Raw genomic sequence first — 21,605 nt, forward strand, 5'->3', positions numbered from 1 at the left:
GCAGCTCCTGGCTGGGGACCATAAGCAGAGCAGAGTCCCTGCTCTGGGACTACTTCGGAGGATTAAAGGATTTAATCCCAGGATTTGAACTGGCGCTTGGAGCAGGATGGGGACATTTGGTAGTTTGGGCAGTTTTTCACCCCAATTTTGGCAGCTTGTGGAGCTCCAGCATGTGCCAGCACCAAAGCCTCTGGGGACTCTTCCTCTGGGTATCAAACGCCACAGCCCAGGATGAAGCTGTCAGATTGGGCTGGGATAAAAGTGCTGCATTGATCTCGGATAATAAATTGCTCCCTAGCAGGACGGCAGGAATGAAAAACCACGGCCCTGATGCAAGGATGATGGGCAGACTACAGGGTACCCTCTGGGGCTGTGCAAGGATGGCCATGGGAGCCAGAGGAGCAGCTGGATTCTTCCCCAGTCCCAGCGCAGGCACAGAGGGGTCCCAACACAGGCCTCATCCTGCATCCCAGCCCAGGATCCCACTGCAGTCCCAGCCCAAGCTGGATCCTGCCCCAGGCCTAGCTCCCCCTGCTGCCAGGCTGGATGGGTCCCAGCATGGTTCCTGTCCAGGCATGGGGGGTCCCAACTTGGCAGATGGGGATGGAAAGAGCATCCCAGGGTATTGGAGCATCCTGGGATTCTGGACCACTTCAGGATGGAACAGGGCACAGGGAGGGGACCAGAGCAGCTGGAGGAGCTGGAGCACTCAGAGGGGATCAGTGAATCCTGGGGCATTGGAGCATTCCATGGGAGTGGAACATCCAGGGAGAGGCTGGAACTTCCTGAGGGGTCACAGCTACAGAGCCCACCTGGATTCCACACCCCCCCCCGTCCCCCCTCCTCCCCGAGGGTGATTTGTGGGTTCCTAAGTCTTAATTGGATCTCCCCAGTCCCCAACAAGGCCACCCACCAACCTGTCACAGGGAGGTTGACATATGAAATTTATTTAGGAAAACCAAAACCCACCAAAAAAAGAGAAATAATAATAAAGGAGGAGGAGGAGGAGGAGAAACAGTAGGGGAAGGAGGAGGAAGAGGAAGAGGAGAAGGAGGAGGAAGAGGAGAAGGAGAATAAGAAAAGCTGGAGGAGGAAAGGAAGAAAGAGAAGTCATCTCCTCCTCAGGCTCCATTGGAGTCCAGAACAACCAGTGCCGCAAGACAGAAGGACAGAAAAGCTGGAGGAGGTTTGCACACCCACACACGCCTGTGCACACTTGTGGGTGAGCTGGGGTGGGTGCCAGCTGCACTCCCCAGTATCCAGAGGAGTATATACAGGGGCAGGAGCTAGGAAAGCATTGACTACCTACACACACCAGCAGCAGGGGCTGGAAAAGTGGGATACGGCTGGGAAATGGGCATCCCTGTGTGCCCCCATCATGGTGTAGTACCCAGGATGCAGAACCCAAGTGCAGGACACCCCCGCATCTATCAGATGGAGAGATCCCTGCATCGTCAGGCATCCCTGGGATGCAGGGACTCTCTTTGAACAGTTGTACCTACTGGCACGTTGGTGCCAGCGCTGTGCCAGCATCACAACAGGGATGGAGCTGCTGTCCTCTTGCAGCTTGGGGGTTTGCTGCCTTCTGGGACCATCCCTACCCCCTATGGCAGTGTGGGGAGGGGGAAAAAGGCTTAAGGGGCTCTTGGAGGAAAAGCCATGGGCCAACAGACAGACTCGGTCACCAGGTGGGTCCCACCAGGGTTCAGGCAAAGCATCTCACTAAAGGCATCTCCGAGTAGGTAAGGCAGAAGGAATTCAGGTCACTTCATCCACGTGGAGCAGCTCAGCATTGGGGTCTCCCATTGCTCCTGCAGAGACATGCTCCAGGTATCCTAAGAACATAGGCAAGTCATGCTAACAGACTAGCCAAGGAGTGAAGCAGCCACTGTGTAGCCCAAATCCAGGAGGGACCTGCTGTGGCACCATTTGGGATAGTGCCATGGGATACTGCAGAGGAGTGGGGATGGGGTGGCAAATGGCCCCATGTCCACTCTTGATCCCAATGTGACCAACACCAATGCCAGCAGTGCCAGAATTTTCCCATGCTGCTCCCATCGCCTTTTCCTGCTGTGGTGGTGGACTCATTCAGCTCCCATAAGCTGGATGATGCAGCCTGGGGGCTCAGTGCACCCTAATCCCTCAAGGCTGAGCATCCACCCTCAGCCCCAGCTCCCTCTTCAGCTCTGCCCCAGCAGGGTGAGCTGCTCACTGCAGTTCCCCTGCTCATGGGTGTTTCAAGTGGCTTTGGTTGGGGTGACAGAGCCCTGGGTTACACACAGCTGGTCGGACCCTGGAGGCTGGTGGAGCCCCTGGGACTGAGGGGGTCCATATGGGTTGGGTTGTGGGACTGGAGAGACCACAGGAAGGCCAGCAGGGTCCATGCACAGTGGTCTGTAGGACAGGAGGAACCAGAGGAGAGCATCGGGGTCCATGCATGGTGGTCTGCATGACCAGAAAAACCACAGGAGATGGTGGGGTGCATGCGTGGCAGTCAGGACAAGAAGGGAGTGGTGGAAGACCACCAGGATCCATGCATGACCAGATCAACCATGGTAGACCAACAGCATCCATGCATGGTGCCAAGTAGGACCGGAGGGACCACGGGAAAATGGCAGGGTCCATGCATGGTGGTCTGCAGGACCAGAGGGATCCCAAAATGTTGGCAGGATCCATGCACAGAAGTTGGTGTGGCAGGAGTTGTGAAGCCACTGTGAGCTAGGGATGTTCACAACACGGTCACCAGGGAAGCTGCTTGCAGTGAGGAGGCTCCCAGGTGGCCACCTCAGAGGAACACCTACATAGTGAGGACACAGCAAGGACACAAATGGGACCAGATGGACCCCCTCTGGAGCACAGCCTCCCCTGTGCATGCAAACCACCAGCAGGACCCCACAGCCTTGGCATGTGTAGCCCTTGCAGGGGACGTGGTTGTGTGGTTGCATTAGACTGGGCTGTGTGAGAGATATGAGCCCTTCCATGGGTGAGTGGGTCCAGGGGTCCTAGGGAGGTGGGGCTTTTAGCCAACAGATGCTCAGCAGCTGCTGGGAAGAGGCTGGAACTGGTTCTCTAGTGTGGAACCCAGCAGGGGATGCAGGCCATGGCCATCCCACTCTGGTGTCTCTTCCCTCCTCCAGCTGGAGCCAACCTTCTTCCGTGGACCTGATCCGTGGCCCATGGCAACACCCCCCATATGCTCTACAGCCACCCCCCAGCTCTCCCACTGACCCTCGCCATCCACTGCCCGCACCATCCCCCTCTGTCCTGCTCACCCACGCACACCCATGTCATGGTGACTGACCCCTCTAGGGGTGCTTCCACCAAGGACATCATTCCTATTGTCACCCTATGGGGACAGGACCTGCAGTCTTAAGGCAGCTTAAAGCACATCCATCCCCCAGCCCCACTGTGTCCCTTGGTGCTCCCAGCCACGAAGGCAGTGTCCCACTGGGTGGACAGGACACCTGAACACCTGCCCTGGAGGGCGGAGACAGTCACCCAGTGGTGGGGAAGGACTGGTGGTGGGTGCTGGCAGCACACAGCCCTTGCCGTGGTAGTCCAGAGTCACTGATATTCCCCCAAACCTCCTCCCATTGGCTGGGGGATGAGGCTTGGGGATGCTCCTGGCCCAGCCATGGCTGTGGCCCCCCCCATCGCCTCCGTCACTCGGCCTCAGCCTCAGGGGGCTGCCCTGCCTCAGGTTCCAGGCAGCCATTGAGCTGGGGGTCAGGGGCCTGTGGGTCATATTCCTCATCCAGAAAGTCCAGGGAGTTGTTACTGGGCAACCCCCGGATGGTGAATTTGTGGGAGACCTTGGTCCACTGCTCCCGGTTGCTGGCCACCCGCTCGTAGAGCTCCGCCGCCTTGGGGAAGAGGTCCTGCAGCAATCTGGGGAGTGGGGGATGCACTCCATCAGCACAGGGCTGCACCCCCTTACTTCAGTGCAACCCCCTTAGTTGAGTGCAACCCCATCCCCACTGCTTGGAATCCCCCCAACACCTGCAAGACCCCCCCACACACAGCACCCCCATCCCACCCTTACAGAGGTGGGGGTGGCAGGGGGTCCTCCCCACCCCAGCACCAGCACTGGGGCTCACTTGTAGATAGGCATGGCAATGTGCTCCATGAAGCTGATCTGCAGCTCAGGGATGTAGGCTTTCTCCCGGTCCATCATCTCCAGCGGGCTGTTCCCCATGGCTTTCTCCTGTATGGATGGTGAGGGGGGTCACTGCCAGTAGCACTTCCTCCCATTCCCAGGCAAGACCTCTCTGCTCACTGCCCATGCCCCCCATCCCATTGGTGCCTTGAGCATTGGCCAAGCCCAACCCTGCCAGCTGGTACCTACCAGGTCACCCTGGGAGAAGAATTCTTTGTAGATCAGCTCCTGCAAGAGACAGGCATCAGCAAGGGCAGTGCAGCCTGGGATGATCCCCCATCCCTCCTGCCCTCCAGACCCCTCCCCATGGCTCTGAGTCAAGCAGGGACATGGTCCTGGCATGGAGGGACTGCTGCATGGTCCAGGGTCCTGCATGGAGGGACCTCCTCCATGAGGAGCTGGTGTGTCCCTAGTGCCTGGGGACATGCAGGTAGCCTGGGCAGGTTGTGAGATGGCATTCAGGGGGTTTAGCTCCATGGTGTGGCACTCACTGCAATCTTCCTGGTGGTCTTCCAGCCCTTGGTCTGGTCAGAGAGGTCACAGGAGGTCATGAGCAGGCAGAGCAGCAGGCTGCGGTGCTGTTTGTTCTTGGGGTCATATCCCACTGTGGGCAGAGTGTGGGGCAGAGGTTGGGATGGGGAGCTCAGGACAGAGCTCCATAGCCCCCATCATGCCACACATGAGGACTCTGGGGACAGCCAGGACCTGCTGTGTCATGTCCCAGCCCTTATCACCCCCAACATTGGAACCACCTGTGCCACCTCCCAGCCTTGGTGGGATGAGTTCCTACCACCCCTCAAATCCCAATCCCCATCTCCATCCCAGGAGCTTCACCTTCTGCCATCTTCTGGAGATCCTTGAAGATGCGGAGGTGGTGGGCCAGGTCAGTGGCCAAGATGATGTCCCTCATCAAGTCCAGCATGCGCTGGTAGTCCTGTGGGCAAGTCAGCTGCCATGACCAGCTCTGTGCCCCTGCCAGCTCCCACATCCCCTAGGATCCAGGGATGGGGAGCAGGGGGTCTGGCAAGAATGCAGGGGCTCAGCATGGGCAGGGGGTGGCCTGAGAGGGGTGTTAAAGGTGGGGGGGCTCACCTTTCGGGAGAAGTGGTCAAAGATGTTGCAGCCTTGGCTGTTGAGGATAGCAATGGCTTGGGCAAAGTGATGCCTCTGTGGGAGAAGCCAGGACCATGAAAGCAGGCAGGGAGCAGGCAGGGATGCTGCCATGCAGCCAGAACCCAGGACAGATGGGCAGTGAGGATCTGGGGGATCTTACCTCCATGACAGAGCCCTCTGAACTGTAGAGTGCAGCCAGGACCGATTTCTGCAAGTTAGAGAAGCCGGAATGATGGAGCTATGGGGGTGAAGACCCCCACAGCTCTGTCCCTGTCCCCATACCCCCCCTTCCCCCTTGCCCCATCCCAGCTCTGGGCTCGGCTCACCGAGGCCACCTGAAAGGAGTTATTGGTGCCTCTGTGGTCCAGGTCGTGGCACATGCAGGAGATGAAGAGGGCAAAGATCTCGATGTCTCTGCGGAGGGGGAGGAGGGAAACTGAGGCAGGCAGGAGAGCAGGGAGCACCCCAGCCAGGACAGGGGATGGAGAACAGGGACAGGGATAGTGCCTGGCCTTACTCCAGGTAGTTAACGAGCTCCAGGTTCTTGTAGAGCAGGTAGCAGAAGTGGGAGACAGAGAAGGCGTGCATCCAGTTGTGGTAGGGAGGGTCACGGTACCCCTTCTTCACCATCAGGCAGAACCTGGACAGAGGGGCAAAGCCATGCAGGGAGGTCTCACCCCACAGGGACCTCCACCTGGCCAGGTGTCCACCAGGCAGCCACGGGGATGGAGATGAAGGTGAGGATGGGATGGGGAAGGGTTGGGAATGAGCTAGGGGAGAGGGATGGGGACAGGGAAGGTGGACAGTCATCTGGATGGGGATGAGGATAGAGACAGGGATGAGGATATGGACAGGGGACAGAGAAGGTGGATAGTGATGAGGATGTGGATGGGGACAGGGAAGGAGATGGAGGGGATGGGGAAGAAGGAAATGGGGAAGAAAAAGGAAATGGGGAAGGTGGATAGTGATGTGGATGGGGATGGAGATGAAGATGGGGACAGGGATAGTGGACAGGGATGGGAACTCACCTAGTGAGCGTCTGACGGTCCATCTTGTAGTTGTTGATGAAATTCATGTCCTGCAGCATGCTCAGGATGGCCTGCAGAGGGGACAGAGTGGGTGGCAGGGAGTGACAATGCCCAGTAAGTTTCCCCGCGAGACACCCCTGCCCCTGCCCAGCAGGACGATGCTCAGGGGTGCAGCCACATCCCTTCACCCCAACACCCCAGCACCCCAGCATTGGGGTATATGACCTGACCAAGGCCAGGCAGGGGATGGTGGCAGTTGTCCACTGCTGTTGACAGTTGTCCCCATGGTCCTCACCATAGAGGTGTCATCCTCGGGCAGCGAGCGTGGCGTGTAGGTGAAGCTGGCAAAGTTGGGGTCAATGGTGGACACGGGCTGGATGCCCTCACTCAGCAGTTTGGTGTACTCATCATCTGACACCTGCAGGAGCCGTAGCCAGTGGCCCACACTGTGACCAGGTCCCCAGGTGTTCCAAAGGCCACATGAACCACAGTGAGAGCAAAGAGCCCTGGGGTATCACCACCACCCAACTGTGCAACCACCTCAGGGTAAAGTGTGGGTGCACCATGCTGGCAGTGAGGGTCCCACCCCTGTCCCCATCCCTGTCCTCATGCTACCTCACCTTCATGTGGTACATCATCATCTCGTTGGCCAGGTGGCTTCGGTACTGTGCCTCATTCACCTTCTTGTACAGCAGGGACTGTGGGGCAGGATCAGGTTATGGAAGTGCTGGGGGTGGGCAGACACCCTCCAGCAGCCCCAAGCTCACCCTGGCACCACAGCACATTCTTATGCCCATGAATTCCCTTCCCATCCTATGGCCACCACTTGTCCCCAAGGAATGGGGACCCCACACACACATCCCCCCATCCCCATTCCTCTGTGCTGTGGCAGAGTTGGGACCCCACCTTGTGTGTGACCCCCTCCAAGTAGAGGATCCCCCAGCACATACATGGGCGATGCTGATGCCGCAGTAGATGGAGAAGGCAGTGGCCAGGTCCTCGTCAAACTTGCTGAACCAAGGGCCATTGATCTTGTTGACCAGCTCCGCCACCCCAATGACCTCTGGAGCAGAGGAGGGACACCAGGGGTATCAGGCCCTTGTTTTGGGTACAGGGTCATGTCTGTGTGCTGAGGACAGCACAGTGTCCATGGGCTTAGGGCAGGGTTGTGCCCAAGTAGCAGGGACAGTGCTGTTCCTGTGGGTTGGGGACAGGATGACAGCCACATTCTGGGGGCAGTGTTGTGCCCAGGGGCTGGGACAGGCTCATGCCCAGGGACAATATTGTGCTCAGGTCTTGGCAGACAGGATCATGCCCAGATGCAGGGTACATGATCATGCCCATGTGCCCATGGGCTGGGACAGAATCCTGGCCATGGGCTGGGAGACAGTGCTGAGTGTCTGCGGGGCGACATGATCACACCCAGGAACTGTGCCCTTGTGCCAGGAGACAGCACTGAGCCCAAGGGCTAGGACAGGACCATGCCCACATTCATGGGACAGAATGGTGCCCTGATGCTGGGGACAGGACTGTGACCATGGGATTGGGACAGGGTCATGCCCATGTGCTGCGGCAGTGTTCTGCCTACAGGCTGGGGACAGAATGGTGCCCATGGGCTGGGGACAGAACAGTGCCTGTGGGCTGGGGACAGAATGGTGTTCACATGCTGGGGACAGTGTTGTGCCCACAGACTGAGCCAGGACTGTGCCCCTTGAGCAGGATTCGTGCCCACGGGTGAGGGATGATGCTGTGCCTGTGACTGCATGCTGGGGACAGTGTCATGTCCACATGATGAGTGACCGAACCACCACATGCTGACTGAGGCACCTCCTGGGCCAGACCTGTGCCCCCGTCTTCCCAGTGTGCCTCCCTCACCCCCTCACCCTGGCTCTCATTCTTGATGGGGAAGCAAAGGATGTTGCGGGTGCGGAAGCCGGTGCTGTCATCCACCCCACGGTAGAAGAGCGGGTGCGAGTAGGCATCCTTGATGTTCAGGATCTTGCCGGTGGTGGCCACGTGCCCGGCAATGCCCTGGTCTGCCGGAATGCGGATCTCATAGCTCTGCGGGCAGGGGAAGAAGATCACCAGCAAGGCCTGGGGGGAGGGACACAACCCCAGGCCCCCCAACTCCATCCTGTGCTCACCTCGTCATCCACCACTCCACCATCGAACACCTTGGCCACCAGCTCATGGCTGAGCCGGTCCAGCAGGAACACAGAGCATCTGCAAGACACACCACTGCCATTCACACCCACAGGCCAGCTCAGTGTCCCCCCCGTGCCCCCTCACCTGTGTGCCCCACCACCACCACTCACATCTCAGCATTGCTGAGGTTCCGGGCCTCCGTAATGATCTCCTGCAGCAGGACGGAGACATCATCTGCAGGGGAAGCAGTGAAGGGTCAGGGACCCCCAGCCGGGCAGCACTGCTCCCTCATCCCCCACTCATGCAATGAAAGGGGGGGAGCTTTAGCTCAGGGCCCTGGCAGGAGGTCTGGGTGGCACAGAGGGATGGGGGCTGTGTGGGGCATGTGCACGTGTGAGCAGCACATACGTGCGTTCAGCAGTGCACACACGCAGCTGCACGTGTGCACACACGTTTCTAAGAGCTCTGTGGTCATGCCACATGCATGCCTGCATGCAGCCATGCAGCATCAGTGCGTGCCAGGTTCTGTGCCAGCTCATATCACCCTTCTGTGACCATTCCCCAACAAAGGGACAAGGTTCTCCCTGGCTGGGGACAGAGACCCCAGTGCCACCACCCTCTGGGGCTGGGGCAGGGGTTGGTCATCCATTCCCCATTCCACTCCCTCACCATGGGTGCTCTCCCATGCACCTACCCAAGTGGGTGAAGAGGTTCTTGGCCACCTGCAGCAGGGCCTGAGGGGACAGAGAGGATGTCATCAGTGACTAGTGCAAGATGGGGCACACACATGCATGTGACACAGCCCTACACATGCTCACCTGGCACTCACACTTGAGCTTCTGCTCCTTCTGGAAGGCCAGGGTGCTAGTGAGCACCGTGGAGGTGTAGCAGAAGCAGTGCTGGATCTTGTGCTCATCCGTGTCTGTGTAGCTGGCGGGGGCACACCTCAGTTCTCTGTCCCTATTGGTCCCCCCCTTTCTCCACAGCGACAATGCTCCAGCACCCCAAAAGTGAGGGAGTGCAGCCCCACAGAGAGTCCCAGCCAAAATGCTGCTCACCTCTCCCCACTCAGTTTGTTGAAGGCGCAGGCCAGTGCCACCACCTGGGAGGTGGCCCGGCTAATGACAGGGACACAGAGCATGGAGGTGACCTCGCAGCCCAACATGCTGCTCAGCTGCTTGTGCTCCTCCTGCAGGGAGAGGCGAGATGGGGCTGGAACCAGCACGCCTGGCCTCCCCAGGAAGCCCCATGGGACATTGGGGTGACACCCATGTCCCCAGTTGTGGGAGGGACACAGCTAGTACCCACCTCACTGATGTCCTTCAAGGTGATGGGCTTCTTATCCTCCACCACCTGCCCCAGGCGCCCAAAGGTGAGCTGCGGGGAGAGGGGACATGTTAGCGTGTGGCACCCATTGCCCACCCCCCTGACATCCCAACCCCTCACCACTCCCCCCTGCTCACGGAAAAGCTGATTTCCTCATCCAGGACACGGTCCCCCACCACCTGGAAGAGATGGGAAGAAGGGGGTGCCCATGAGGATGACGCCATGTCAGGGGGTGTCATGTAATCCTCTGTGGGGGTCAAGCTTGGGGGACTAGCCTGGTGGCACCTACCTGGCAGAAGAGCTGGTGGTTGTCCTCAGAGACGAGCAGGAGGCAGCAGCACAGAGACTGAGTTTCCTGCTTCAGCTGAGGAGTAAGGGGATGGTCAGCACCCCAGCCTGCCCCAAGCACTCCCCAGGTAGGATCCAGCCCCTCCTCTGCTTCCCTATGCCCAGGGCACCCACACATGCCACAGGGAACCAGGTGCCCCTCTCCAGAACCTCCTTCCTGTGACCGAGCAGGTTCACACTGGAGGCTACTGATGGCAAGGGCAAGGCTGTTCACTCTGGACACTACTGAGGGTCATACTGAGGTACAGAATGATAGAGAGCAGGAGAGAAACCTGTACGTTCTCTCACAGAGTTTTTGTGGTGAGGGTGAGGGTTAACTCTGGAGACTATTGATGGTTGTTACAAGGCTGCTCACTCTGGTCACTACAGATGACTGCACAGCTGATGCTTGAGGCTTTACTCAGTTTTGGGGGATTTTCTTGTTTTGAAATAAAATGGGGCTCTCTGGTGTGTCCTGGGGCTGGGGGCAGATGGGGGTAGGGGGCTGGTGGAGCAACTACTCACATAGTTGATGACCTTGAGCTGCAGCGAGGCGGCATCCAGGTCATACAGCTCACCTGTACAAGGGTGGCAGTGCTGTGAGGGGCTGAGCATGGTTTCACCCTGTCCACACCCCCCACCCTTCCCAGTGTCCCTCCACTCACCACAGAGCTGTAGGATCTTGCAGTCCAGGTCACTATAGCTGCTGTCAGGTGCCTTCTCGGGCTTGGCCAGAGAGGTCTGGGAGGAGCTGGTGGAGAGGCTGACCTGGGGCCAAGGCTGCAACTTCTGCAGGGCTTGCAGGCGTCGGAATGCCACCAGGGCCTGCAAGATGGAGCAGAAGGGACAAGGAACAGCAGGGCTTGGGGAAAGGGTGGTAGGTCCCCAGGTGGCAGGTCCCACAGTTCAGAAGGACTCACTCACATGTCTCTCTAACGCACGCAGGCTCTGCTCGTCAGAGTCGCTCAGCTGTCCGCAGTGTACCTGGAGCAGGAGTGATGTTAGGACCCCCAAGTCCAGGCCCTCTCCCTTGCCCCAGAGCCTTGCCCATGTTCCTGCACTCACCAGGATGACGCATACCACGGCCCCACTGTTCTTGTCCACCAGCGGGATGATGAGCACTACAAGCGAGAGAGTGTCGGTCCCAGGTGGGCCCCAGGGGCAGCCCGGAACTGTGGAACTCAGCTCTTGGGGTGCATGTCTATTATGTCCTGATGTGTCATGACCCACCCACCCAGCCATCTATCCACCTTCCCATCCATCCATTATCCATCTGCCCACCTCCATGCTTACTTGTTCCTGAGAGCACCCCTCAGTCCCAGTGCCCACCTGTCCCTCATGCCTCCATCCTGCTTCCACCCACCTGTCTGTGCATCCATCACTCACCCACATGCTGTTGTCTCAGCCACTGCCTCTGACCACCCATGAACCATCCATCCATCCACTCATCCATCTTCTCACACCTCCATTCCCACCTCTATCCCTCCACCTACCTACCACCCAGCCCTATGCCCATACCCCCATATATGTCCCCCAAGACCACCCTTCCCACAGCTCCCACCTTGTGTGCCAGGGGCCAGGGGCGCTGCCAGGGGTCCCAGATGCTGGCCAGGGAGCTCAGCAGGGAGCAGCCCCCCACATTCCAGCCGCTTCTGCTTCTGCACAGCATCCCTGTGGGGACAGGGATACTTTTGAGCATCCGTTGGGGAGGGCACCTGGGAAGGAAAACCCCCAGGAAGGGGCAACCCCCGGGGCGGAGACACCCACGGGATGAGGACAGGCTCAAGGACTGTGCAGCACATGTGCATACTTGTGTCCCTGCACAGGCAGAGCCCCTATTCACATGTGTGTCCCTGCACACATGCACAGCCCCTGGGCATAAACGTGTGTCTTCCTGTACACACACAGCCCCTGTGCCAGCATGTGTGTCCCTGTACATACACACAGCCCCTGTGCACATGTGTGCACATCCAGGATGAAGATGAGGATGGGAAGGGAAAGGGGACTGGCACATGGATGGAGATGGAATGAGGATGGAGATGTGGAGAGGGATGGGAAGCCTCCTGCCTTCCATGTACGTCTGTTCATGCACACCAGCCAAGCCCCACGCATGTGCCCACGCCCAGGGCTGGGGAGGTGGCCAAGCTCACCTGAGCTTCCCGTTGGACGGCAGCTCATGGGGGGGGTCATCGCAGAGCAGCCGTGTGTCCCCATCCAGCAGGTAGATATAGACGTGCTCCTGGAGGAGGGGGCAGCACATGCGTGTGTGCAGACATACGTGCACAGCCACATCTGCATAAACACCTGCACACCCACATTTGCACATCCACACATTCACAAATACACCCCTGCGCACACACAGAGTCACGCACAGATGTGCACACTCACCTACACAAGTGTGCACCACTCACACCCAGCCATGGCCAGGGGCCCCGTGGAATGGCACTGGCACAATGTCCAGCCACCACCAGCACCAGGGTCACCAGGATCAGAGCCACCAGCACCCCCAGGGCCACCAGCACTCTGGGGCCACCATGAGCACCAGGGCCACCACAGCACCCTGGTGGTGACAGGTGGCCCATATAGGGGGAGAATTCTGCAGTGGGTTGGGGATAAGGAGACCCTGCTCCAGACAGAACCCCAGCATCAACCAGCAGAGAATCCACCCTCCAGTCCCTCCAGGGCTCCCCCCAACCCAGGGGGTCTCAGAAACCCCACAACTCCCACCCGCCCAGGAGGATGCTCTGCTCCCCATTCCTCCCAGCCCCCTGGGGGATGCAGATGCACCCCCACCTACCACAGCAGGCAGCAGGGTGACAAGGGCATGGCGGAGGGCATCACGCAGGGTGGTGGCATCAAGCGCAGCGCCCAGGCTCAGCAGAGCATCCTGCAGAGTGAGAAGAGCAGAACAGGGGGTCTCTGGGGGCCAATACCATGTGGAGGGGCACTGAGGCACCACTCTCCCTTACCCCTGCCACAGCACAGGTCCTCCTGCCACCAGACCCCTTGCAGTGGCCTCCAGACTGCCTGGTGCCTTTTTTGGGGCCAAACCCTCCTGTTTTGGTCAGCATCCATCATGTGGGGAGGTGGAAAGGGAGAGGAGGCTTTGGCACTGAGCCACACTGCCCTCATGCCATAAAGCACCAGTGGGAAGAGAAATGAGGCAAGGAGATGGATAAAAGCTTATCTGAGGATTACAACCCCGTGGTGGGACAGAGGTGTTGGGATGGACACATGGAAAATCCGGGGGCACAGTGGGCTCTGTGGTGCAACTCTCCCAGCTCTGCTCCTGCCTCCAGCCCTTGTCTGGGAGAGTGGGATAAGGATGATGTTATGACAGAAATAGTAGATGCTCCAAATCAGACACTGCATGATGGCGTTGGGATTTGCTCTTCCTCTGGTCCCAGCTTTGCCAGGTGGCTCCAGGCTCCATTCCTGATAACCAGACCTAGGGGCTGTCATGCACCCCAAGACCCCATCCAGGACAGCAGCCCCATGCAGGGCCATGCCACCTACCCACCCGGGGAGCATACTCAGCCATGGGGCCAGATCCAAGTGGCACTGGGAGTGTGGCTGGCGGTGAGGGTGCTTCCAGCTGAAGACATCGGCACTGAATGTTATTCCAACAGGGCCGCATCTCCAGTCACTTACTCACACTGGAGACACATGCACTGTAGAATACAGCCAGGCCTCAGCCAGGTGGCTGTCCTGCCATCCCTCTGTCCCACCAGATCCTCCACAGTGGCCCCCCTGGGGCAGGGGAAGATGGGGCAGAGCCTGAACGGGTCCCTTGGGTCTGCTTGGGGCATCAAATGCCAGTGGCATTCTTGGTGTGGGGACAGTCAGGTGGCAGCTGGACACGGGTGGAGGCTTTAATAGGGCTGGGAATATGGCTCCATCCCTGACACAGTGAGGGGAAATCTGCAGGAGCTAAAAGAAGATATTCCCAAGACAAGGACACAGCAGCAGAAGCTGGCAGGATGGTTTGCAGCCTAGGAAGAAGGTAGGGAGAGTGAGGGTGGGCTGGGAAGGACATCACACTCATTCCACTTGTCCCGCTCATCCCACTAAACTGCTTCTCCCACTCATCCTGCTCATCCCACTCAGCCTATTCACTATATTAATCCAGTTCATCCAACTCATCCCATTTGATGGCTCATTCCACTCAGCTGCTTGTCCCACTCATCCTGCACATCCCACTCATCCCACTCACCTTGCTTGTTCCATTCATCCAGCTCAGCCCACTCATCCCACTCAATGGCTCATCCCATTCAATGGCTTGTCCCACTCCTTCCACTTGTCCCACCCATGCTGCATATCCCACTTGCTCATCCCACTAATTCCATTTGTCTCACTCGTCCCACTCCCAGTCCAGATCCTCCAGCCCAGAGCAGAGGTTTACCCCAACACCCTCGCTCCCTGTCACCCTCTGTCCCTCAGCCCTGGGGATGCTGCAGACCCACACTGGGGGCTCTGCTGGGACACAGCCAGGGCCCAGAGCCAGCACAGCCAGAGCCACCACCATAGCTATATCCCAGTTATTGCCATAAACAGCCTTTCCCTTTTCTGTGGAGTCACCAGTGTCCTACTCCCAGCAATCCACACCATCCAGGCACTACCTCAGTTTGGGTGGGGGCTCCTCCAGATCCATCTCTACTCCGCAGATGTTGGGGTGTTTGGATGAGGCTGCATTGGCACATGCATCCCCAGCACCAGTGGAGAGATGAAACAATCAGCCACCTGCTCTGCATCCCAGCTTCCATGGAGGGCAGAGCTATGGTAACACTTCCCAAGTGGGCACAGCGGGTTAATTAACTTCACTGAAACAGGAGGAAACACTGAGGGATTGCAATTCTCCGCTCCTGGAGCAAAGTCCAACACCCTTATCCCAGGTGCTGCACACCCAGCAGCTCTGGAGGGAAATGCTGCCTGGAGATGGGCATGGAGAGAAGGCTCTGGGGACAGATCCAAGGACAGGGTGTGGGCAGGGGATACAGCATGGCATCACTGACAGCCCCAGGAGCTGAGGATGCTGCTCCTGCAGAGCAGGTGAACAGCACCCTGTCCCTGTCCTGTCCCCATGGTGCGCACACGTGGCCCTGTGGGACTCCCACCCGGGGACTGTTGTCACCTTTTCTCTGGCCTGAGAGGACAGGGATACTGGTCTCACCCTGCTGGACTCCTGAGCTGACAGGGTGACTCATGGGACCTCAATGCTGGCCAGCACCCCACGGTGCAGTGCAACACCAGAGCCGTATCTGCCTCAATATTCCCATTGAAGCTGGTGGAAGATTAATGACACCATTCATCTTCTTAGAGTAAGGATTTGTCTCTGCTCCAACATGGACCCCCCCACTCTAGCAAAGCCAAATCCTGCCACAGGCCAGCCTCCAGAGTACTGCCTGCTCTCTCCCTCATGGAAAATGGCCCTTTTATTTTTCCCTGCTATTTTTTCCCCTCATTTCCCCTTTGGATAGCTGCAGCAGCATCCTGTCCCCAGACATGTGGTGGTGAGGACCCCCAGCACAGGCTCCCCGGCCCCCATCCCAGGCTTCCACAGATGCTGCTGGGATGTAAAAGCAGCTTTTTCTACCAGAGGAAATGACCAGCAGTGAAAACATGACTTTTTTCAAGAGGATCAGCCACATCTGTCCCCTGCCTCCCCCTCACCAGCTGTGGAAGCTTGGTTTGTCCCCCTTGGCACCCTCAGTTCTCCGGATGTTTATGAAATAGAGAAATCCCATCCTGGCCAGCTTCCTCTCCAGAAAGGTTCATTTTACACCTGCCATGTGGAGGGTGGGGGCCTGGAGGGGGAAGACACTGACCTCACAGGGTCTCAGGTCTCTGAGCTTGCACCCCTTCTCCTGGCCTTGCTCCTGGGAGATGAATGGAGGCCCCCCAAGGGTGAGGAGGAGGCCCTGGCAGAAGGCAGAGGCTGGATCCAGTGCAGTGAAGCACCCACTGGGAAGCTCAGCCCTGTTGAGGGTACCTGGAACTTGGGGTCTCTCTCTGGGTGGGGACACACCTAGGCACTCGGCAAGAAGAGTTTGCATTAGGCAGAGCTCAAAACCAGGACCTGCCACCCACTGGATTCCTCTTTAACCATGGGAAAACAGGCACAGAGAGCCAGGCAGAAATACCTGGTGCCTGGGAGCATCCTGCTCCCGGAGGAGCGCTGAGCAGGGCTGCAGGTCCGTCACCCTGCCTTGCAAGGGGATGCTGGGCTGGGGAGGCCCCAGATGGATCTGGCCGGTGCTGCCAGAGCACCCATGGGTGCTGATTCTGCAGAGGGATGCTGGCAGCAGCCCAGCCTTCTGTGGCAGACTCCTGCCACAACCCTCCCCAAGGAACCTCGAGGAAATGAATCATCTCCCTGCCGAGCTTCCATCCCAGCTTTGCTGTAAAAATTCCAAGTAAATGATCTGCCAGAGGTGACCCCTTGAGCTTGAGGCACCCATGACGCAGTGAGCCCTCAGAGCTCACTCGGCTCCTGCCCTCCAATGGGACTTTATCCATCTGGGAACGCAAGGAAAATGAGCCCAATTAATTTCGGCAGTGGATTAGTCTATTAGCCCCTGCCTGAGCAATCACCTTTGGGATGGAGCTGGACATCGCTCCATCTGGACAACTTCACCCCCAGTTGTGGGCCCCAAATCAAATTAGAGCATTTGAGATGCTGAGTGCGCAGGTCTCGGTGCCTGTGGGCAGCACATCCCAGTACCCAAACCCCATGCAGATCCTTCCCAATGGATTTTCCAGGCTCAGGTTGCAAAGGGATTGGGATGCTTGGGAGTGCAGAACACATCAAGGAGGGGTCTGGGGCAGAGCAAAGGACCCCCCTGCAGTCCATCTCACCAGCCCCTATATCTCTCACAGGGGGTTTACAGAATTCAAGGACAGAGGAGCTGCTCCCCAGGGAATTCCCTACGGAGCAGAGCCCTGGATGAGGAGGGTGACCATGTGGTCACCTCATTGCAATGCTGAGAGCCAGGGCTGGGGGCTTAGGGCTCCCTCCCACTGTGGACTCTTCAGATAGGATGCATTTTTAGCCACTAGCCTCTGGATCTTGTTACATCTGACGGGCGAAAAGCAAAATCCCATTTGGATTCCTGGGAGGCAGACTACCTCACAGCCCCTCACCACTCCCTGTGTCCCACCCACAGGGTGCCTGGGTATGTGTCACTGTCCAAGGGTTCCCTGCCTGCCCCAACCCTGCAGGCAGAGACACCCACCCCCTCTCCCATGCCCCAGCTCTGCCTTTTCCTAGCCCTTTCCCCTTTCCAGGGGAGGTGATGGGGAAACTTCCTCCCCTCTGGCCTCCCCTTCAAGGTGGAAGATGCTGCTCCCGGACTCCCTTTTGCCCCCACCCATCACACCCAGAGTTGTTTCCAAGTGCATGGGGACAGATGTCCCTGCCTTTGTCACCTCTCCAATGCATGGCTGCAGGGTGACAGCACCACGGGGAGCAGCTGATCCCCCTAGGCCCCCCAAGCTGAGCCACAGCTGCCAGCAAACACCCAGCCTGCGCCCGCGCCGCCCTGCCCAAGCATTTGCCGAGCAATCTGGCAGCGTTAAAAATATCCCAAAATATCCCTGAGCCGTGATTCATCCTCCTCTCTCACCTCCGGCAAAGCCGAGCCCCCCCAGCCCCACTCCCCTCCTGGGGGGCTGCTCCCCCCGGCAGCTCGGCCTCGTGCTCCGGCCGTGGCGGTTAAATATAGCCAAGCTCTGGCGGTGTGTTGGCAACGCAGGGCTGACAACAAGCGGGCAGGGCCAGGCAGGACCAGGCAGGGCCAGGCAGGGCCAGGCAGGAGATCACCAGCTTCTGACACTGGGGTGTGAGGGGCGAAACTGAGCTACAGAGCAGGGAAGTGACTCCTGAAGGCAGCAGGTTACAGCTTTGCTGTCACCAGCTGTACTATGGGCAGAGTGACACTGCTAAAGCCCTGTCACCCTCTCCCTGTCCCTGGCACTGCTCCTTCCGCCAGGCCCAAAGCCACCGTTTCCCAGGGAATCCTCTCCATAGAGCTGGGGAAATAGAGGCAGCACCCTTGTTCCCACCCCCGCAGGAGCATCCCTGATACCCTTCAGCTCTGCCATGGGCTGAGTGACACTGACACCCCGTCACCCTGTCCTTGCTGCCCCCCACACTGCTCCCAGCTCCTTCCCTCTGCCCCGCAGCCACAATTCCCCAGGGAATCCTCTCCGTAGGGGTGAGAAAACAGAGGAAGTATCCCTAATCCCCCAAAGCAGCACCCCTGATAACCCTCCAGCAGTGTCCCTGGAGCAAGGTCCAGGGCAACAGAGGATGGAGGGATAGATGGAGGGTAGAGCTGGCAGCTCTGCCCAACTCCAGCCGGGAAGCCATCCATCCATTTCCTCCCAGCACCGCTCTCAGTCCCAAATTACATTGCTTTAATCTAATCAGGCAGCAACAACCTGTAACACGGTAGCTCCTTAATTACCTCATCTTTTCCAGGGGGATAATGAGGGCAAACGGGAAGGAAACACTTCTGGGATATTTCTTGTCTCCTCATGGTCGTTTGCCTGGGGTTCTGTTGCAATGTATGGATGGGAAGCAAGGGCTGGGGTGCAGGACTCCGTCATGGAGACACCCTGGCACCCAGCGATCCAGGCTGAGGCTTCCAAGGGCTGGAGGATGCAAGTCTGTGGAATCAGCCATCCCAAAAAAGCACGCAAGGAGCCCTGTATGCCTGTGCCTACCTCAGTTTCCCTTTCTGTGGAGGTTCCTTACCTCAGTTTCCCCACCTGCAAAGGGACATGGTTGTGCAAGATCTGCTTAGGATGGCACTAGAGTTTAGTCCAGGTAGAATGAGCCATGCTGAGCCCAGTGTCTCCCCGGAGCTCAGTGCATCCCTCACCCCATCCTCCTCCTCCTCACCCATACGTCAGCCTCACTGGAGCCTGGCATGCTCACACTGCACAGGGCATTTGCACAGACCCTTTGCACATGGAGTTTCTACAGCCCGGAACCAGGCAGATGCCACTCCCTGAGGACCCCGCACATTCTGAGTGGAATGTTTTGCTGAACCAAGCAAATTTCCCAAACTCTGGCAGCTCACAAGCCCTTAGGGTGCTCCTTGTCTGTCCCCCCACATCCTGGCCTGGCCTCCTGGGGCCAAGAGAACAGGGCCAGAGTCAAGGTTGCTTCCTGTTGATGTCCCTTTGTTGGGCAGGACAAATTGGGACAGCAGCCACACTCCTCAAGGATTTCCGTCCCCAGAACATCGTGGCCTTCTTGGAACAGCCGGCTCGGCCACTAGCCTAATGATCTGTCACTAATTTGTCACTAATTAGTTCACTGTTCTAAGAAAGAAGGTGGTGAGGACTGGGCGTCTCACTGTCACTTGTCTCTAACCCATGTCAGAGAGGGGACATATGGACCCTCCTACAGCAGCTGCAGGGAAACTGCTCAATGTTTAGGAGAATCCCTGGTATGCGGGTGCCTTCACCCCAAAGGACAGAGACATCCTGGCACCCAGCTGGCACTATGCCTTGGGTGCTGACACTGGCAGTGCTGGGAGGGAGCTGGTATGATGTGCATTCCTGGGACATGGCATTGGTGCAAAAATTTCCCTGGCACACAGGCCCCTTCCCATCCACACTGGCCACCTGGCTGGGTTTCCAGGACTTTCCTAGATGTTTTCTGGTGGATTAGCCATGCAGGAGTCTCCGTGCCTGGCTCTACTTGGGAGCATCATGTCAAAGCTCTGGGGATGGAGCCAGAGAGGGGCTCGGGGACATCTAGGTTCCATGGGGAGATAGGAATCAGTGGGATGGGAAGGGAGATGCAGCGTTCCCCCATCCATTCCTGCATCCCCTCCTGGTATGGCTGGCACTAATGGGATCTGCACAGTGATTAGGGACCTCATTTATCAGCCTCTGATGGGATCTGGGAAAATTGAATTCCTGGCCATCTGCAGCTGGGGAGGAATTCGATTTGGGGCAGAGCTCCGGAGCAGGGTGTGGGGGGCTGAAGGCTGGCAGAGCTGCGCCCCCCCCCCCCCCCCAGGGGGTTCCACTCTGTCTATACAGGGACTGCTCTTATTTTCCATGTCTAAGAGGGTTCGGTGGTGGGATGCAGCTCTTAATTGCCATGAAGGGGTCTAGGAATTGTGGGGGTCTCGCTACTCAGATGGAGAAATTGAGGCACAGCCAGGAAAAGCCCAAAGCCCATGACATGTAGGAAAGGATCACAGTGCTGGTGTTTAATGGGTCAGCACCCAGCCAGGGGTCTGGCCTCCAACCCCCCCTTGTCTATCGGGGGTCCCAAAGCTGTGGCCAGGGCATCCAAAGGTGCCGAACAACCTGCATCTGCCAGAGCCGGGCCAGGAGCAGTGATCTCTCCTGCACCACGAGGAGGGAGACCCGGGAGCTAGCTCTGCTCCCTGGCATTTTCCACCCCACAGCTCCCTTGGGCAGGTCCCCACCATCCTCCCCCCCACATCCATGGAGTGGCCAGGGTGGGGATGCAGTGGGATTCAGCTGCAAAGGTCCCAGGCCAGTCCCCAGATCCATGGACTCAGCTCCCAGAGGGTCACCCTTCAGACCCAGGCTTGCAGGGGATCCCAGTCCATCACCTCCCTGCCAAATATCACAGCTCGACTCCAAAAAGCCAAGGTCACCCAAGGGGCCTATCCCAGTCAGAGGGAAGATGCCACCATGTCATCCTGTAACAGGAGCATCCTGATCCCAGCTTTTCACTGCCCAGGGTGCAGCAGGACTAACCCTCTCCAATTCCTTCTGCTTGGGGTGCAGCAGGAACACCTCTATCCCAGCTCCCCTGCCTGGGGTGCAGCAGGGCACTTCCACCTCAGACGTCCCTTCCTGGGTGATGTCATGGGGCATGAGAGCTCTGGAACCTATATCCCAAACCCCACTGCCCCTCAAAAATCAGCACCAGGGCACTGCAGTGCCAGCACAGGCTGATTCCACACCCGCAAGCAGTCACTCCTTGAGACACCCACACCTATGGCCTGTGGGGACCACCTGGCTGGGAAACACTGGGGTGTTTTCCTCCCACCCATCCCAGTTTGGGGGTCTTGCTCTACCCCCCAGCCCTGCTGAGGGTGGGAGGAAGCCAGCCCTGCCGCATGTAATGGAAAGAAGCCGCCACAGCCCTTTCCTCCCCTTTATTGCCCTGCTGATATGTTTGTGTCCGCCAGAGGAAACACAAGGACAAACGCCTGCATACGCATGTCCCCTCACTGCCCTCAACGGGTCCTCAGCCCACTGAACATGGCCGGTCCCACATGGGGGGAAACTGAAGCAGGAGCAGCCCCACGATGCTGGCTGAGGCTCCCTGATCCATGGCAGGTCACTAAAGGTGTCCGAGTGTAGTCCCTCACAGCCCCCTCGCAACCCCTGGGGACAGCGGCGGCCCCCAACCCCTCCTGCTTCTCCAGGCTGTGAACATGTATCAATTAGGGTTTGATTCATGATCCAGTCTGCAAGTAATTGCATTGGAGCTGGTGGCAGGGAGGGAGAGG

At 58.3% G+C, this 21,605-nt stretch overlaps 1 protein-coding gene across 2 annotated transcripts in view; it reads right to left on the reverse strand.

Annotated features, from left to right (window-relative positions):
- Nucleotides 1-920: 920 nt before the first annotated feature.
- PDE2A (phosphodiesterase 2A) overlaps nt 921-21,605 on the reverse strand; it is a 41,655-nt gene continuing 20,970 nt past the window's right edge. For both annotated transcript variants that reach the window (XM_048293941.1, XM_048293940.1), the window contains 29 exons: nt 12,893-12,982; nt 12,246-12,334; nt 11,657-11,766; nt 11,161-11,216; nt 11,020-11,079; nt 10,761-10,920; nt 10,621-10,673; nt 10,058-10,132; nt 9,906-9,947; nt 9,751-9,819; nt 9,501-9,631; nt 9,261-9,372; nt 9,137-9,176; nt 8,613-8,676; nt 8,442-8,520; nt 8,181-8,358; nt 7,248-7,360; nt 6,918-6,995; nt 6,593-6,715; nt 6,298-6,368; nt 5,787-5,909; nt 5,596-5,683; nt 5,430-5,477; nt 5,249-5,323; nt 4,991-5,090; nt 4,648-4,760; nt 4,346-4,384; nt 4,098-4,204; nt 921-3,888 (listed from right to left, as the gene is read on the reverse strand). In XM_048293941.1, coding sequence (XP_048149898.1) covers nt 3,663-3,888; nt 4,098-4,204; nt 4,346-4,384; nt 4,648-4,760; nt 4,991-5,090; nt 5,249-5,323; nt 5,430-5,477; nt 5,596-5,683; nt 5,787-5,909; nt 6,298-6,368; nt 6,593-6,715; nt 6,918-6,995; nt 7,248-7,360; nt 8,181-8,358; nt 8,442-8,520; nt 8,613-8,676; nt 9,137-9,176; nt 9,261-9,372; nt 9,501-9,631; nt 9,751-9,819; nt 9,906-9,947; nt 10,058-10,132; nt 10,621-10,673; nt 10,761-10,920; nt 11,020-11,079; nt 11,161-11,216; nt 11,657-11,766; nt 12,246-12,334; nt 12,893-12,982 — 2,712 coding nt within the window. In that variant the 3' untranslated portion in view covers nt 921-3,662. The remainder of the gene's footprint in view (nt 3,889-4,097; nt 4,205-4,345; nt 4,385-4,647; nt 4,761-4,990; nt 5,091-5,248; nt 5,324-5,429; nt 5,478-5,595; nt 5,684-5,786; nt 5,910-6,297; nt 6,369-6,592; nt 6,716-6,917; nt 6,996-7,247; nt 7,361-8,180; nt 8,359-8,441; nt 8,521-8,612; nt 8,677-9,136; nt 9,177-9,260; nt 9,373-9,500; nt 9,632-9,750; nt 9,820-9,905; nt 9,948-10,057; nt 10,133-10,620; nt 10,674-10,760; nt 10,921-11,019; nt 11,080-11,160; nt 11,217-11,656; nt 11,767-12,245; nt 12,335-12,892; nt 12,983-21,605) is intronic.

The sequence above is a fragment of the Corvus hawaiiensis genome, chromosome 2 (assembly GCF_020740725.1).
Source record: "Corvus hawaiiensis isolate bCorHaw1 chromosome 2, bCorHaw1.pri.cur, whole genome shotgun sequence".
Taxonomy (NCBI): Eukaryota; Metazoa; Chordata; class Aves; order Passeriformes; family Corvidae; genus Corvus; species Corvus hawaiiensis.